Here is a 16,394-nt window from a genome sequence, read left to right as displayed (position 1 = left end):
TGAAGGGCCCCACATAGAGAGGACAGACACCAGGAGAGGCCTCGAGTCACCCTGAAAGCAGCTGCTGTTGACTCGGGTTGAAAGCAGCTGCTGTTGACTCGGGTAGACAGTGATTAGCCATCTCAGCGAGGCCTAGCCCCTCCAGGGCTTGCATCTGACTAGGTTGGGCATTCCTCCATCCCCCTAAGACAACTCTTTTTTTTTTTTTCTTTTTTTTTCTTTTTTTTAGAGAGGAGAGGGAGAGACAGAGAGAGAGAGAAGGGGGGAGGAGCTGGAAGCATCAACTCCCATATGTGCCTCTGACCAGGCAAGCCCAGGGTTTTGAGCCGGCGGCCTCAGCATTTCCAGGTTGACGCTTTATCCACTGCGCCACCACAGGTCAGGCTAAGACAACTCTTTGATGAACTAAAAACAAACTTCCCAAGGTCCCACATGTACTCAAGGGGAAGACCTGTGACCAGAGGTGGGATCACAGGCCATTTGAAGATCCCATCACCCCCTTCAAGGCCAGTGAGCTGGGCTCTCTACCTCCCTAGGCTCTAGGTGGGCAGCCCACCCCTCCTTCCCAGACACTTAAACCTGGGGCCTGGAGATCACCTCTGCCCTAGGAACCTCACTTGGGAATCGGCTCTACCAACCTGTAGAGGACACACGTCTTTGCATTCACTGCACCACCATCCCATGTGGAAAAGAGGTACCTTTATTTGGACAGAACAAGCACACCAGCCCAAGAACAAATGCTCTCAACTCTACCCAAAGGTGTTGGCCAGGCCCTGGCCCTCAGAATTCACAGTAGTCCAGAGGTACAGCCCTCATGGCCTTCACAGCATTATCTAGCTTTATACATTCAGCCTACACAGGGCAAGAAAGCTGCACTGGCCTCAAGCACCCGCCAGGCCCTAGATGGACAAGACTGAGGGGCCAGACACAGCTCCTGGGAGTGGACACTTGTCCCCTAGCAGCAGCATGCGGCACTGAGAAGGTGCCAGACTATTCCAAGGCACAACCTCTGCACTCTGCCCCCCACCAGCCTTGGGCTACTTAAGTCTTTAAGCCAACACCACCTCACTCTGAAAACCCAGGTTTGGCCAGGAAACCCAAGGCCCAGCGAGAGTGGGGGAGATCTTTCCTTCAGGCCCCAGTGACTCAAGTTGAGCCCAAGCCCAACCTGAGACTCATGCCTTCAAGCCACTCAACTGGAACCGGGCCTCCTCTGATATGCCGAATTGTTCCAAGGGGTCCTGTGTGGTGAATGGGTAGAATGAGCCCTGGCCCAGTAGCTCCCCCGCCCATTTCCCGTACCCCATGCACACCTTGCCTGTCATCTTCTGGATCTCGTTCCTGTAGAAGATGAGGCTCCTGCGCATAAACTCGTAGCTGGAGAAGGAAGCAGCCTGTGCTCACAGGGCCTGGTTCTGCCCCTGCCCAAGGCCTCCCAAGCCCCTAGGCTAGCCCATACCCCACCTGGCTCGACGCAGAGCACCCATCCACTCCTGACACTGCTCCTCGCTGCAGCACTCAAAGTGATACTTCCTCTCTGGGTCCTCAACGAAGCCTGCAAAGGAGGGTGTCCTGTCTGTCCCTGCTCACTCCCACCACCACCCATGCTGGCCACAGGCCTCAGCTTCCTGTTGCCACTGTCCACAACTGTCCACAACTGTCCCCGCTCCAGCTCCCGCTTGGGCTGATGGCTTCCCACCAGCTGTGGATTGAATTGTACCTCCCAAAAGGGTGTGTTGAAACCTGGGAACAGGGTCTATTGATACAAAGTCACTGCAGATGTACTTAGTTAAGGTAAGTTCACATTGGAGGTGAACTACTACAATAAGATTAGTTTCCTTATAAAAAAGGGAAATCTGGACACAGACAGGTAGGGAAAAGGCCAAGGGGCAATGGAGGCAGCGATTAAAGTGATGTGCTTCCATAAGCCAGCCAAAGGTCTCCAGAAATTGGGAAGGCATGGCACAGATTCTCCCTCAAAAAGAACCAGTCCTGGCAACAACCCAACCTCGAACTTTTGCCTTACAGAACTGGTAAAAATAAATTTCTGTTAAAACACCAAAGTCTGTGGTACCCCGTTAAGGCCACTACAGGAAACTAGAAGCTCTGCCTTTTCTACAGAGTCGATCCTCTCAAGGATCAAGGTTCTCAGTGGAGGCACATCGAAAGAGCAGTGCTCGCCAAAAGGAGTGAAAATCCTGGTGGCTTTGCAGTGGCAGGTAGAAGTACTAGCTGGGATAGGAGTGCATAGCCTGCTATACAGGGGAGGAGCCCATCTCTGCCCAGGACGGCAGGGGGAGCAGAGAGGATCTGGGTTCACCGCCTGCCTGGTCCCCGCACCCGCACTCACTGATGGAGAAGCCGCTGGGCTCTTCCTGGATGATTCTGCAGTGCTCCAGCAACAGGGCTCCGACAGGCTGGGGGCAGACGGGCCGGATGGGCAGGCCATCCGGGGACCCCAGGCGCCCGACCCCAGCCCGGCGCCCGCCTCTCCGCCGCCCTACCTCGGCCTCGTCGGTCCGGAAGTAGAAGAGAAAATTGACCACCAGCTTTACCAGCCGCCGCTTCACCACTGTGGACACAGTGCGGGCTCTCGCAGGGCTCGGCAATCTTCCGTCCCGCCTGCCCCGCCCCGTTCCCTCCCCACCCCCACCCCCGGCCCGGCCCACAGCCCCCGCCCAACTCACCACTGCCCTTCTTGGGGTCCCGCATGCCCAGCTCAGCCGCCATCTCGGCCGGCTGCCGGGACAGCGCCTGCAGTTCCTTTTCGTTGTAGCGCATGCCGCCCCAGGACCCAAAACAAAGAGTGAGGGCCGCGACCTACCGGCTCAGTCCCCGCTAGCACCAAAATAGTTCCACAGTACCGTCCCGGAAGTGTTCCCGAAACTATTGCGCCTGCGCGACTGCGGATCGCTTATGCTGTCTATCACCGGCGAGAGGCCCTGGCCCCAAGGGGCCACAGGGACTGAGTGGAGGTGTCGTCAAGCGTTCGGGATAGCAGGAGATATACGCCTCATATGTAACCAAGCAATAAGTTGGACCTGGGTAAAAAAAAAAGCATCCCTACGACTGATGGCGCCCTTTAATAAAAAGGACAGGAGAAGCGACCATCTGCTTCTCCACCCCTCCCCCTCTCGCCTCTCGCTTCTCTCTCTCTCTCTCTCTCTCTCTCTCTCTCGTCCCCTCCCACAGCCATGACTCGAAAGGTTCGAGTAAGTTGGCCCCAGGCGATGGCTCCAAGTTCTTGCTTCAGGCGCTAAAAATAGCTTGGTTGCCAAGCAATGGAGCAGTGGCCCCAGATGGACGGAGCATCACCCTGTAGGGGGCTTGATAGGTGGATCCCAGTAGGGGGTGCATGTGGGAGTCTGTCTGCCTCACTGTCTCTCACTTAATTTAAAATTAAATAAAAAGGACAGGAATAGGGAGAGAAAGACGAGCCACACCCCTCCCCGCGAGAACTTGCCTTGCGCCAATTACACCGACCTAAAGGGTTTTTCTAAAACTGGTAGGCATGCGCACTTCGGCTTTCAGCCTTATTCTAGGCCCCGCCCCTTCCCTCGCGCCTCAGTAGTGTCTTGCTCGCACTTCTGGACGACCGGACATGCGCACATGGGAGGTTCCGCCCAGTTTGCCTCCGGAAGTGCTTCCTTAGCTAGCGCGGGTTCTGCGCAGAGCTGAGTCGTAGTGGCGGTGGCGACTGAAAAGGCAGCGGGACTGTGGCCTCGGGTGCAGGTGAGGAGCGAGGCAACAGCGGCATCTCCGGATCCTGTCTTTTTTAGAAGGCAGGGAACATGGGCCAAGGGCGCCTGCAGCCGGGCTGACGTGGGCGGTTGCGTCGCCCACTCCTCGAGAATGTCGGGCCTCTGTCCCGCGTGCACCGCTTCACTTGCTTGGGACTCTCCAAAGACCCGCTGAGATAGGGTCGAGGGTCTCAGCTCCCATAGCGCCTTCTTTGTAACTAAGGACCTTTCCAAGCACTAATTTGAGGCCGTTAGTTGACTGGTTCAGGTTCTTTTTTTTCTTTTAATCTTTTGATTTTAGAGAGATAAAAACATTTATTCCACTTTTTTTTTTTTTTTTTGTATTTTCTGAAGCTGGAAACGGGGAGAGACAGTCAGACAGACTCCCGCATGCGCCCGACCGGGATCCACCCGGCACGCCCACCAGGGGCGACGCTCTGCCCACCAGGGGGCGATGCTCTGCCCCTCCGGGGCGTCGCTCTGCCGTGACCAGAGCCACTCTAGCGCCTGGGGCAGAGGCCAAGGAGCCATCCCCAGCGCCCGGGCCATCTTTGCTCCAATGGAGCCTCGGCTGCGGGAGGGGAAGAGAGAGACAGAGAGGAAGGAGGGGGGCGGTGGAGAAGCAAATGGGCGCCTCTCCTATGTGCCCTGGCCGAGGAATCGAACCCGGGTCCCCTGCACGCCAGGCCGACGCTCTACCGCTGAGCCAACCGGCCAGGGCCTTGTTCCACTTATTTATGCATTTGCTGGTTGGCCATTACATGCTCCCTGACGGGATATGGAACCCCTAACCTTGGCGTTTTGGGTGATTCCCTGACCAACTAACCTACCCCAGTCAGGGTTGAGCCTCAGGAGGTAACAGCAGTTACCTGTTCCAAGCCAACTAAATAATAAATAAGGCCCTAGAGATCGAGTGTCCAGCACCCGTTCGCTGGCCATATTTCTCCAGCGAAGCCCAGAGGTTAAATGACTTTACCACTAGTCAGACTGCGATACCTGGACCGCTCTTTTTGTATACTCTTTGGCAGCGGAGAAGGAAGAAGAGAAGCTTCAGATAATAATCTGTTTGTTAGATTTAAGGAGATAATAGCCTATTCATATAAGGCTGTCATTCATCCCTGCACCCTCCTTAGCCTTAGAGGCTTCCCTGCTCAATACTTAAAATCTGTCTTTTTACCCTTGTAAATAACCATTCTTTCTGGATGTATTGCTTTTAGTCTTGGCCTGCTGACTTCCTGCTGTGATTGATGAGGTCTTATTTCAGCCTCCCACCCACTCAGTCTAACTTCATCCTCCATACCTGGATATGTTTATTTCATGAACATTATTAGTCACATCATTAGTTCTGTTTTCTGAGACTGAAAACATTGTCCACCGTTATGGCAAGTAACATGTTCATTTGTGCTGCTTTTCCTGTACTGTTCATTTTCCCCAAAAAAGCTAATTAATTTCTTAATTTTTCCTGTTAGCCTGATTTTCTTAACTGTTCCAGCACCTCACACAGCAATAGGTTGCATTTTCCCACAGGTTTTAAATGAATTGATTCTTTTTATTTCTTTCCCAAGTGGAAATGTTTATCCCAGATGCTAGCATTCTCCAGCTCCACTTTGTTCTGCTTGCTCACCTTACAATGAAGCAGTTATCTTAAAACTTTCTGTTAGGGCTCTCCTGGGTTGGCTTCTCTTTTCAATTTGACCACTTTCTCCTCTTCCTTCTGTAAACTCATCTCCTGGTGGTTTTTGAAGAAATTGATTGATGAACTGATTGATTTTGAGTCTTTGGTTATTTGAAAACGGCTTTATTAACCCTCAAAGTTTGGATATAAAATTGAAATTTTGGGTTGAAAATCTACATTGGGACCTGTGAGAGCATTGCTCCTCTTATGAGTTGAGTACTGTTCTGAAGGTTTGGCCTTGTTCTGTCTTTTGATCTTTTATTTCTCTATCTAGTTGAAAATGGTTTTCCTCAGTGGTGTCAAGTTTCATGAGCTATTTATTGAGGATCTTTTTGTTTCGATGGGAAGAATTAGATCCTTTCAGTCCTGGAGCATTTTCTTTTACTTTTTTGATAACATTTATTTCTTAGATAATATTCTCTTCCTTTCTGTTCTTACTCTGAAATTTCATCTAGGTTTTTGCTCTTCTCTTTTTCATTTTCTTGTTCTTCTTTATAAGAGATATGACTCTTATCTGTAAGTGCTGGTATTCAATTGTTTGAATGATCCCGTCTGTACTTTCCAAGGGTTCATTTACGAGGCTGACCTGTGGTATCCTGTTCTAGTTTAATAGTACAGTAACTTCTCTGATAATTAAGTAGGATGTTACCTTCTATTGAGTTCCCATCAAATTTCTTTTTTCTTGGGTGTGTTGTGATTCTTTATGTTTATTATGTGAAGTTACCAGCTCTGCATATGAGACTTATGCTGCTTGTCTTGTGGATGTCCCTGCTCAGTGGGCCTGGCAAGGCTCTGGTATTTTCTTTAGAGGATGAGGGAACCCGAGCTGTCAGTGTCTGATAATATTTTCCCTCATGCTCTTTCCCCAGAATAGTCTTCTGAAGTTCCCTTGGGCTGGGAGGCCTACAAGCTGGCTGCCTTTTGGGTATGGGGAGGGGCAGTCTGCCTGCTGGTTAGTAGGCAGGTTTTGATGAACTCCCCTCTTTTCAACCTGTCTCTTACCCCCAGCCTGTCAGTTCCTGTGTCTCTATTCCAGTTCTTCTGAATAGAAAACATTTCCCTGGGGGGCCAAGGGTATCTGGGCAGGGACCTTCCTCAGGATGTGAACTCTCATTTCATTTAGAGTGGGAGTGCTACCGGGGAGGGATGACATGTGCCATGGGGGACAAGTAACCAACAGTTTGGTCTCCAATAGCTACTTTTTAGTACTCTTAATTCGGTGAGCAATTTAGTATTTGCTTGGGTTTGGATTTCCCTGAGCCAGTCGGATTCTCGGCAGGTACTTTTCTCAGCACCACCGGCTTCTATCAATTTAGGAACCATTTAGGAAGAAATGGGGCTTATTCTAGTCCCACAGAAACTGAAGACTGGTTGCATGGGGGTCTTCAGATATAGCAGGAGTTAAGGGTAAAAAAAGGTTGGTGGGGGGCATGGTCTTCTTTCCTGTTTCCTCTGCCAGGCTTGAGACCCCAGGCCCAGGGAGGCCCCTGTGACAGTGCCACATTCTGCAAAGCTCACCACCTCTTCACTTGATCCCTCCAGGTTTCTCTCCAATTGATAAAGCTCCAAATCCCTCACCATGGACTTCCAACATCGCCCTGGGGGCAAAACTGGGAGTGGAGGTGTGGCCTCCTCTTCTGAGAGCAACCGGGACCGCAGGGAGCGCCTCAGGCAGCTGGCCCTGGAGACCATTGACATCAACAAGGTGAAGTAGGGCCAGAGAAGAGTCCCTTTTACCATGGAACCACATTCCAGATGCTTACACCAGTGCCCTTGAGCAGCTGCCTGGCTTTATGGGCCTTGGGCTTCTTATCTGTAAACAAGGGAACTTTACCTGAAGCAGCAGGTCTCCACTGCGCACCCAAGATTGTCAGCTGTTGGTGACCCCACATTAGAAGGGTTTTTTACTGTGCAAGCCATTTTGGTTTTGTTTGTTTAATTAACCAGCAGTGTGGAGAATCTCCAATGTGGAGGGCCACAATGGCATTACATGAATTGATATCATTCCAGCCATAGGGAGTGAAGGGCAATGTTTTAGTTTAGCCACACAGAGCAGTTGGTAGACCAGTACCCCCATTCTGTGGGGGCCATCCTGGGCGCTGTGGTTTGTCATGCAGCATCCCTGCATGCCCCACCCAATCAATGCCAGGAGCACCCCCAGTCATGATGACCACAGCTGACCCCAGATGTTGCCCAGTATCCCCTGGGGCAGAGTGGTCCAGGTGAGAGGCTGGCTGTTAGTGTGTAGTTCACCTTAGACTTTAAAATCCTGAAATAGCCTGACCTGTGGTGGCGCAGTGGATCAAGCATCAACCTGGAATGCTGAGGTTCCCAGTTCTGGGCTTGCCTGGTCAAGGCACATATGGGAGTTGATGCTTCCTGCTTCCCCCTTCTCTCTCTCTCTCTCTCTTTCCATTTCTCTTCTCTAAAATGAATAAATTTAAAAATAAAATAAAATTCTGAAATATGTGGGGCCTTTATGTGTGCCAGGCACCCCCAAAACTCAAAGGCCACACTTGTGCAGTTGGTTCTGTTACAGTTGCCATTTTCCAAATGAAGAAACAGTTGTGTATGGGGGAGTCATTCTCAAAGGTTCTAACTCCCTAGGCAGTGGAATTAGAATTTGAACCCCACAACTTTGCTCTGCACTTGGGTTTAGCAGCACTGCCCTGCTGCCCTGGTTTATGAAAAGTCACCTGTCTGGTGCACAGGACCTGTAAACATGGGTCTCTGTGGCCTTTCCCTTAACCTGTTTACTTATCCTCCTCTGCTTACATCTGCCTTGTGCTGCAGCTCATGGGAGGTTGGCAGGATTTTTGGCCAGATCCCTGCCCTGGACCAAGAGATGGACAACCATCTCTGCCTCTTTCCAGACCCCAAACTGTGACCAATGTGGGACCAAGGACTCCCAGGGGACCCCTTCTGCTCAGTAGGGGTCAGAGACCAGCCATGTTGACCCTAGGCACTTGCTGTAGATTCAAAGTCAGCCCCCAGTCCTGCTGAAGACTCTGGTGGTCCCACAGCACTGCCCTACCAGACTCCTGCTGAACCAGTCCCAGGCTTCTAGTCCATCCCAGAACATCTGCCCCAGAGAACAACAGCCACCCCTCCTTCGCCAATCAGGGACAGCCCTGCTTTTCAGGCACTCCATGTGGCAGACGGGGATCGTGGTACTTTCTTCCTTAATCTGATGGACTGTGTCTTCTTCCCAGGACCCTTATTTCATGAAGAACCACCTGGGCTCGTATGAGTGTAAGCTATGCCTGACACTCCACAACAACGAGGTGAGTTCTCAGTACCCGCTCCCTGCAAGTGCCTTCCCCAGTGCCTGCAGACAAGCTCTGAGATAGGACAACCTGCTCTACCCATTCTCCAGGCTCTTACCTTATTAACCTGACATGTTCATAATGCAGCCAAGGGTGAAGAAGCTGCGATTGTGGCCCCCCAATCACACTTGATCCCCTTACTCACTGAGTGCAGCTTCAAATGTGTCTTTCCAGGAAAGATAGTGGTCACTCATATGAAGGCCGAAACCCCTCTGTCCCCAGCCTTCATCCATCACTCCTGGAACCCGGGGGCCATCACTGCTGTGGATTTGTTGCTTGTCCTATTTCCCTTAGTACCGATGTTGCCATTGTTACACAGGTGAGCACCTGTGAGCACAGGGCATACCTGGGAACATTCAGCATTAGATTTTGAGGTCTGGTGGTGTTTCCTTTAAGTACTGTGAGATCATCCATAGAGTAGTCTGATGAGTACGCACGTTGGAGTCACCATACAGCAGTGAACAGGTCCTATTTGTCCTTTCCATGTGTTGTAGAACATTCACTTTGTTTTCACATTGTTCACAACCATGGACAGTGCACCATTGAACAGCCTTGTATGTCTTGGTCTCGTTTCTGCACTTTGGACTTTGAGACCCTGCTCCCAGCAGGCAGAAGGGAGAATAAGCCTGGTCAAGGGGCATCCAGGCCTCATCCCTGCTCACTTTGTCCCACTCTAGGGGAGCTACCTCGCACACACCCAGGGGAAAAAGCACCAGACCAACTTGTAAGTATGTGTTTCCGCACCTACCCCCACACCCAGCCAGAAGCCTTGGGCCCCAGGGTCAGGAAGGAGCTGGCACTTCTCTGACATCTGTGAACCATGCCAGATGATGGTGCAGAGGGGGTCTGGGGCCCGCCCAACCTGTGATCAGAGCATTGAATCCTGCCCAGCATGAGTAGGTGGGTGTGGCTGCTTAGGTGTGAGGGGAGAAACAGGCCATGCTCTTTCCCTAGCAACAGTGAGGGTACTATAAACAGAGAGAGGTTTGGGGTTGTCAGAAAGCTCCTTAATAAGGGTTGGTGGGAAATGTGATGAAAAGAGAAAGATGCCCTTGGCAGTCCAATCCATTTTCATTCAAAGCCTAGGACCCCCATCTGATACCCCCAACCCTCTCACTAAGCAGAGACTCTCCAAGGTCAGTGTGGGGGCAGGATGGCTCCTAGCACCTGGCCCTGTGACCTTGGCAGCATTTGTTTGTGTGAAGGGGTTGCATCGCTGTCTCCATCCCGTCTGCAGGGCCCGGCGAGCAGCCAAGGAGGCCAAGGAGGCCCCCGCCCAGCCGGCGCCAGAGAAGGTCAAGGTGGAAGTGAAGAAGTTTGTGAAGATCGGCCGCCCAGGTTATAAAGGTAAGTCTGTCTGGGGGTATGCTAGCCCACAGCTGGCATGAGAAAGCGTGAGTCTTTTGGCCAGGACCCCAGACCCATCCCTAAGCCATATACACACTGTTGTTCACTGGCCTTCACTTGGCCACACCTCTCACTGCTTTCAAGGACCACCCAACTCATCTGGGTCCCATCTTCCCAACATGAACTTCTCAAACATGACCACAAGTATGCCGTGTTGCTTGTGTACAACACCGCATTGTCAGGGTGTTGTGGGGACTTGTAATTCTTTGCACTCCTAGTGAAGTTGAGTGGTGTGTGGGAGGGGCGGCAAGCCTGTCATGTCCCTTTCCTGTGAGCTTGGGACTGGGTTGTGGCTCCTCTTAACCTGAAGAAAAAGTAGAATGGGAGAATAAAGGTCTGTATTAGTTGCAGCTTATTCAGTAGAACCCTTAGCAGGAAAGAGGGTTCTGGGTTAACCAGTTGGAACTTAGGGGACTGTATTCTAACAAAAGGTAGGAGTGTCTTGTGTGTGACTGGCATTGCAGTTAGGACATAGCATGCAAAGGCCTTGGGACAGACCCACTTACAAACCAGGGTCACAATGGCAGGATCCACATGGTCCTACCAAAGATTTTTTTGCCTGTGATAGGCAGTCATGAATGTAGCAGGGAGAAGCTGGAGGATTAATGGAGTTTGACATGCCCCAGAGCTGTGTGAATAGCCTGGAAGTCACAGGGCTCTAATGGGAAGGGCGCCCTCTCCTGGCTGCAGGTGTGCAGGCCTCACTTGCCCCACACATCTGGAGCCTTCTGTATTCAGTTCCATTCAGTGCTTTCCCAGGCTTCGGTTCAAGGTAACACAGAGCCATTCTGCCACCACCTGTGTGGTCTTGAGCAGGTGGCACCTATAGCACAGAGTCCTCATAGGCCTGGGTGATGCCCTACAGCCAGGTGACCTCCCTTGGGGTTCTGAGTTCTGGGAGGACATTGAGCTGGCCTAGACCTGAGACCCTCATGTGTTACAGTGACCAAGCAGAGGGATACAGAGATGGGCCAACAGAGCCTCCTCTTCCAGGTGAGATAAGGCCCAACACCCAATCGTGAGGGGAGGGGTTCCTGGAAGACAGTGCTGCTACTTGGATGTGTTTTTGCAGATTGACTATCCCGAGATTGCTGATGGCATCATGCCACGCCACCGTTTCATGTCTGCATATGAGCAGAGGATCGAGCCCCCAGACCGTCGCTGGCAGTATCTGCTGATGGCTGCCGAGCCCTACGAGACCATTGCCTTCAAGGTAGCTTGTGCTCCCCACTCCAGGAGTGCCCTTCCCAAAGGGCCTTGTTTCTGGGGTGGGAAAAGCCATCCTGAGGTAGTGCCTACCAAGAGTGGAGCTCCTGTGTGTCCACCAGTGACATGCCTCTGCCAGCTGGTCAGGATTCTTTGATGGTGTCTCATGCTTGGGCAGATACTGGTGAACAAAATAGCATAACCCATGGCCTTCCTAGAGTGATGGGGTTACTAAGCAGCAGAGCTGTAATGGAAGCCGTGTCTGATACCCCCCAGATCAAGCCCTGTCCCCTCAAAGGGCTTCCCCTGTCTGGGTCTGCTCTAATTCTGACCCCATATCAACCCCCTCGGCAGGTGCCAAGCAGGGAGATTGACAAGGCTGAGGGCAAGTTTTGGACTCACTGGAACAGGGAAACCAAGCAGGTAAGTTGCTCTAGGTCCAGGCAATTCCAGGATCCCCCCTGGAGGTTGCCCTGGCCATCCTGTTGCCCCACCCAAGGCTGCTTATAGCTTCCACTTAGCTTTTCTGTTTTTCTAGTTCTTCCTTCAGTTCCACTTTAAGATGGAAAAGCCACCTGCCCCACCAAGCCTCCCTGCTGGACCTCCTGGGGTGAAGCGACCACCACCCCCACTGATGAATGGTTTGCCTCCACGGCCACCGCTGCCTGAGTCTTTGCCTCCGCCCCCACCAGGAGGCCTGCCTCTGCCCCCCATGCCACCCAGTGGGCCTGCACCCTCAGGGCCTCCGGGCCCTCCCCAGCTACCCCCACCAGCTCCCGGGGTTCACCCACCGGCACCAGTGGTCCACCCACCAACATCTGGGGTCCACCCTCCAGCTCCTGGGGTTCATCCCCCAGCACCAGTGGTCCACCCCCCAACATCTGGGGTCCATCCCCCTGCTCCTGGTGTTCACCCTCCAGCCCCAGGAGTCCACCCTCCCCCATCTGCTGGAGTCCACCCCCAGACCACAGGGGTCCACCCACCAGCTTCTTCAGTCCACCCCCAGGCCCCAGGGGTCCATCCTCCAGCTCCTGGGATTCACCCTCAGCCTCCTGGGGTCCACCCCCCTCCTCCTGGGGTTCATCCTCCAGCTCCTGGGGTCCACCCTCAGCCCCCTGGTGTTCACCCCTCCAATCCTGGGGTCCACCCCCCAGCTCCCATGCCCCCAATGCTGAGGCCCCCGCTGCCCTCCGAGGGCCCTGGGAACATTCCACCCCCTCCCCCGGCTAATTGAAAAGCTGCCCCCTTTTTCTACAAGTCTACTTTACTGTTTTCCTGTTTTTTCTCCCTGATCAGTTTGGTGTTTTTGTAGAGGGCTGTGCCATGTCCTCAGATCTAATTAAACAGCCTCCCAGCCACCTGAGTGCACTGCTGTGTCAGTGGGTGGCAGGGCACTGTGGGGTGGCCTCTCCACAACGTGTGGAAGCGGTTCAGGGTCAGGCTTTAAGACTGTCCCACCAGGACACTGGTGGGTGGCCCATTGTGTCAGCTGTGTCCTGGAGACTGCAGGATGGAGGGCAGACTGCCAGCTGAGCAGCACTGGGTATGGGATCCATCCTGTGGGGGGATAGCAAAGCAGAGGATGCTTTTTTTGTCCTTGGAGTCTTCAGGCCAAGATGCCTGTGTTCCTGTTACCCCTTGGTTTTCCAGGGGCAAGGTGAATGGGCAGGAGACTCAGGGACCCCCACCTGAGTCTGGAGGCCAGGCCCACCCTCCTGGTAGTCTGAATACACTTAGATAACTGATGTCTTTCAGGGCCTGGCTATGCTCAGGGAGGAGGCTCTGCCCCTTTGCCATCCTCTAGACCCAACCCCACAGCTGTTGATGTTTGGCCCATCTGGGCTAGTCACTCCCTGCTCAAATTCCCACTCCCATCTCCAGAGGGAAACCTCAAGGACAGTTGGACAAATCGGTCCCAGGCCATATTTTCTATCACTGGTGGGAAGGAGATAGGCAGCTGGGGCAGAACAGAAGGGGCTTTGAGGAGGTCCAGGCTTGCGGAAGGGCTCAGGCACTGGCCCCCAAGGTCACATCCTGGAAGGCAATAGGGGCTGTCCTCCAGCACAAACACACTCAGCTCGCCCATAAAGGCAGGGTGGCCCAGCCCCTTGCAGTTCCCAGGATGTGGGCTACACCTCTCTCTAGACTGGTCCTGGTGCTGTGGGTGATGGGAACCCTGCTGGGAGGTGGGATCCCCAGAGAAGAAGCCTTGCCTGTGAAGCCTACAGACACCAGGGGTCTTATTTTCCACCAAGACTGGGGCTGGCCTCCAAGCAGCCAGCAAGACCCCCTGTGTCTGGTGACGTTGGGTGGAGGTGGCAATGGCAGCATCACCCCCCTGCGGGTGGTGGGAACACTGAGGGACTACGAGCAGGTCTTCCTGGAGGTCGTGCATCAGGCCCACTGGGGGCCCCGTGACCTGGCCACCTTTGGGATCTGCACCCCCAGCCATGAACACTCTGCCCTGCCCTCTCTGCAGTGGCTTCAAGTGTGGCTGGGGGAGCCACAGGGGCGGCAGCTGGTTGTCCTACACCTGGAGAAAGGTATGTGAAGCCCAATGGCCAAGGCTGGGCAGGATACCCCACTGTGGTCCTCTTTCCCATTACATGATGATCATTATTCTCTCAAGTAAAACCCTAGGTCCCTCCCTTGCTTGGAGATGTTGAGGACTATGGCCCTGCTCCTTTGGGTTGGGCTGTGAGTCTGCAGCCTGGGAGGTGTGTGCCTTTTGCCTTGTCTGGAGCTGGAAGTCTTCAATGAATTCCCACTCCCACACCACTCCTCCTATAGTGCCTGGGAAGGTTCCCACTCCAGGAAGGAGCCAGTGAGAGTGGTCAGCCATCCTAAATGTCCAGTAGAGGTGTGTCCCTCCCACAAGTAGGCAGCCTGGAGTAAGAGGTGCCCTGCCCCCAGGAGCCACTGACTTCAGATGCAAGGAAGGGGCTGCCCAGGTGTCGTGTGGGCCTCCGCCCAGGAAATCCCCCAGAGACTTCAAAGGTTCAGGGATAACAGGCAGCAGCCCCACCACCCACCCTATCAGTATTACCCATGTCCCGGCAAGGTCCTGTCCCTGGTGTTTAGGAGTGTCACACCTCTCCCACTAGTGTCCTAAGGCTCCCAGTGGGGTACAGCTCTCCTTACCTGAAGAACAGGCTTGAGTGAGAGCCTCAGGCTTCAGTGGCTCAGCTGTTCCCCTTCCCCATTATCCTGGCCTAGTGACCTGGGATCCAACACCCTCACTGAGGTTCCAGGAGCCTCCATCTGGAGAAATCAGCCCCGGGGAACTGGCGCTGCTAGTGCTGTACCCCGGACCTGGCCCGGAAGTCACTGTAACAGGCGCTGGTCTGCTGGGCACCCAGGTACTAAGGTTGAGTTGGGCATTCCCCCACCCCCAGCAGCCCTCACCCATAGCAAAAGAGGAGGTTTTTTGTTTAACAGTCTGCATTCCAGGGAAAGGCTCCAGGTGTCCAGGGTAGAAAGTGGAAGGGGTGATAAGGGCAGGGAGAGAGGGCTGGTGGTATCCTGCGCCCAGGCCCAATAGGCTGAGCCTCCGTCTCCTCAGAGTGTCTGCTTATCCCGGGATACCAGTTACCTGGCGCTGCCTGTGGACCAGCCTGCGGGGGCCTGGCACGGCCTGGGTCTCGCCCTAACCCTGCAGCACCGCGGAGACGGTACGCTGGGCAGAGAGGGAGCAGGAGGGTGCGGCTACCCTAGGCCCCAGACCCTGATTCAGCCGGGAACCTTCCCTTCAGGTGCTCCCCTGACCACCGCCCAGTTGCAGACTCTGCTGTTCCGCGCTGACTCCCGCTGCTTCACGCGGATGACCCCAGCCCTGCTCCTGCTGCCGGGGCCCGGGCCCACACCTATGTCTGCACACGGTCAGCTGAACACGATGACCTTCCCGTCGCCCAAGTACGTGCAAACTGAGCCCAGGGGCGCAGGGATGTGCGGAGGGCTGAGCCTCGCGCCCACACTCTGTCCCCTTCACCGTCTAGTATGACCCTGGAGCCTGAGGAGCAACCACCCAGTGCCGACCCCTTCCTGGAGACGCTCACGCGCCTGGTGCGCACGCTACGGGGGGCCCCCGCCCAAGCTTCAACGCTGCGCCTGGCCCTGGACCCTGCCGCGCTGGCCGGCTTCGGGCAGGGCCTGGTCAATCTGTCGGACCCCAAGGCTCTGGAGCGCCTGCTTGACGGAGAAGAACCCCTACTGCTGCTGCTGTCGTCTGCTGCTGCTGCTGCCACCGCCGGGGACTCCACGTCACTGCAGGACCCTGTGTCTTCGCCTTGGGCGGCGGACCTGGAGCGCCGTGTGGCCGCAGAGCTGCAAGCGACTGCCGCTGAGCTGGGCAGCCTCCCAGGGTTGCCTCCCGCCGTCCCACCGCTGCTGGCACGCCTGCTCGCGCTGTGCCCCGGGGAAAAGGGAGACTCAGGAGGCGTAGGTGACCCGCTGCGCCCACTGCTGCTGCTAAAGGCGCTGCAGGGTCTGCGCGCCGAGTGGCGCGGGAGGGAGTGGAGCGGGTCCACGCGGGCACAGCGCAGCGCGGAGGCCGGGGCCGCAGACGGGCCGTGCGCGTTGCGCGAGCTGAGCGTGGACCTGCGCGCCGAGCGCTCTGTGCTCATCCCCGAGATGTACCAGGCTAATAACTGCCAGGGCTCGTGCGGCTGGCCGCAGTCAGACCGCAACCCGCGCTATGGCAACCACGTGGTGCTGCTGCTCAAGATGCAGGCCCGTGGGGCTTCCCTGACGCGCCCGCCCTGCTGCGTGCCCACGGCCTACACTGGCAAGCTACTCATCACGCTTTCTGAGGAGCGTATCACCGCGCACCACATGCCCAACATGGTGGCCACAGAGTGCGGCTGCCGGTAACCTTGGACCACGCCCCGACTGGCGCCCCTGTCCATATTTATTCGGATTTCAATCATCACGCCAATAAAGACCACAAGCACGTGGCTGAGGTGTCCGTGTGTGTTTGGGGGCAGGTGGGGCCCTCTGTTCGCCAGTTCTCTAGAGCGCAGGGCTGGGTCATTCGGGTCCCTC

General features: G+C 54.7%; 3 protein-coding genes across 4 annotated transcripts; 2 read left to right on the top strand and 1 right to left on the bottom strand.

Annotated features, from left to right (window-relative positions):
* Positions 1-679: 679 nt before the first annotated feature.
* Positions 680-3,023, bottom strand: PLEKHJ1 (pleckstrin homology domain containing J1). 2 transcript variants are annotated; one of them, XM_066276904.1, is made up of 6 exons: positions 2,688-3,023; positions 2,505-2,572; positions 2,351-2,417; positions 1,465-1,555; positions 1,314-1,377; positions 680-1,241 (listed from the first exon to the last, which is right to left on the bottom strand). In XM_066276904.1, exons 1-6 carry the CDS (start codon positions 2,779-2,781, stop codon positions 1,176-1,178), a joined length of 450 nt encoding a protein of 149 aa, XP_066133001.1. In that variant the 5' UTR covers positions 2,782-3,023; the 3' UTR covers positions 680-1,175. The 2 variants fall into 2 exon arrangements, with proteins under 2 accessions (XP_066133001.1, XP_066132995.1); XM_066276898.1 differs by having other exon boundaries at positions 2,351-2,572; positions 2,688-3,021.
* A 573-nt stretch (positions 3,024-3,596) lies between these two features.
* Positions 3,597-12,712, top strand: SF3A2 (splicing factor 3a subunit 2). The gene is made up of 9 exons (XM_066276845.1): positions 3,597-3,732; positions 6,958-7,120; positions 8,628-8,699; positions 9,419-9,465; positions 9,979-10,088; positions 11,092-11,141; positions 11,221-11,361; positions 11,709-11,777; positions 11,893-12,712. The coding sequence occupies exons 2-9, from the start codon at positions 6,995-6,997 to the stop codon at positions 12,586-12,588; spliced, it is 1,311 nt and encodes a 436-aa protein (XP_066132942.1). The 5' UTR covers positions 3,597-3,732; positions 6,958-6,994; the 3' UTR covers positions 12,589-12,712.
* Positions 12,713-13,406: 694 nt separating this feature from the next.
* Positions 13,407-16,316, top strand: AMH (anti-Mullerian hormone). The gene is made up of 5 exons (XM_066276841.1): positions 13,407-13,897; positions 14,571-14,713; positions 14,917-15,025; positions 15,107-15,266; positions 15,350-16,316. The coding sequence occupies exons 1-5, from the start codon at positions 13,477-13,479 to the stop codon at positions 16,221-16,223; spliced, it is 1,707 nt and encodes a 568-aa protein (XP_066132938.1). The 5' UTR covers positions 13,407-13,476; the 3' UTR covers positions 16,224-16,316.
* The last annotated feature ends 78 nt before the right edge of the window (positions 16,317-16,394 follow it).

Source organism: Saccopteryx bilineata, chromosome 1 (genome assembly GCF_036850765.1).
Source record: "Saccopteryx bilineata isolate mSacBil1 chromosome 1, mSacBil1_pri_phased_curated, whole genome shotgun sequence".
NCBI lineage: Eukaryota > Metazoa > Chordata > Mammalia > Chiroptera > Emballonuridae > Saccopteryx > Saccopteryx bilineata.
This window is presented reverse-complemented; position numbering and strand designations above follow the sequence as displayed.

Coding starts and splice junctions, on each gene's coding strand:
- PLEKHJ1 (XM_066276898.1), bottom strand. CDS start 2,781: ATGCGCTACAACGAAAAGGAACTGCAGGCGCTGTCCCGGCAGCCGGCC. Junction 2,573..2,687: donor GGACCCCAAGAAGGGCAGTG/GTGAGTTGGGCG, acceptor CTGTGTCCACAG/TGGTGAAGCGGCGGCTGGTA. Junction 1,556..2,350: donor GCCCAGCGGCTTCTCCATCA/GTGAGTGCGGGT, acceptor CCTCCTTTGCAG/GCTTCGTTGAGGACCCAGAG.
- AMH (XM_066276841.1), top strand. CDS start 13,477: ATGTGGGCTACACCTCTCTCTAGACTGGTCCTGGTGCTGTGGGTGATG. Junction 14,714..14,916: donor CTGGTCTGCTGGGCACCCAG/GTACTAAGGTTG, acceptor CCGTCTCCTCAG/AGTGTCTGCTTATCCCGGGA. Junction 15,026..15,106: donor CCTGCAGCACCGCGGAGACG/GTACGCTGGGCA, acceptor CCTTCCCTTCAG/GTGCTCCCCTGACCACCGCC.
- SF3A2 (XM_066276845.1), top strand. CDS start 6,995: ATGGACTTCCAACATCGCCCTGGGGGCAAAACTGGGAGTGGAGGTGTG. Junction 8,700..9,418: donor TGACACTCCACAACAACGAG/GTGAGTTCTCAG, acceptor GTCCCACTCTAG/GGGAGCTACCTCGCACACAC. Junction 11,142..11,220: donor AACAGAGCCTCCTCTTCCAG/GTGAGATAAGGC, acceptor GTGTTTTTGCAG/ATTGACTATCCCGAGATTGC.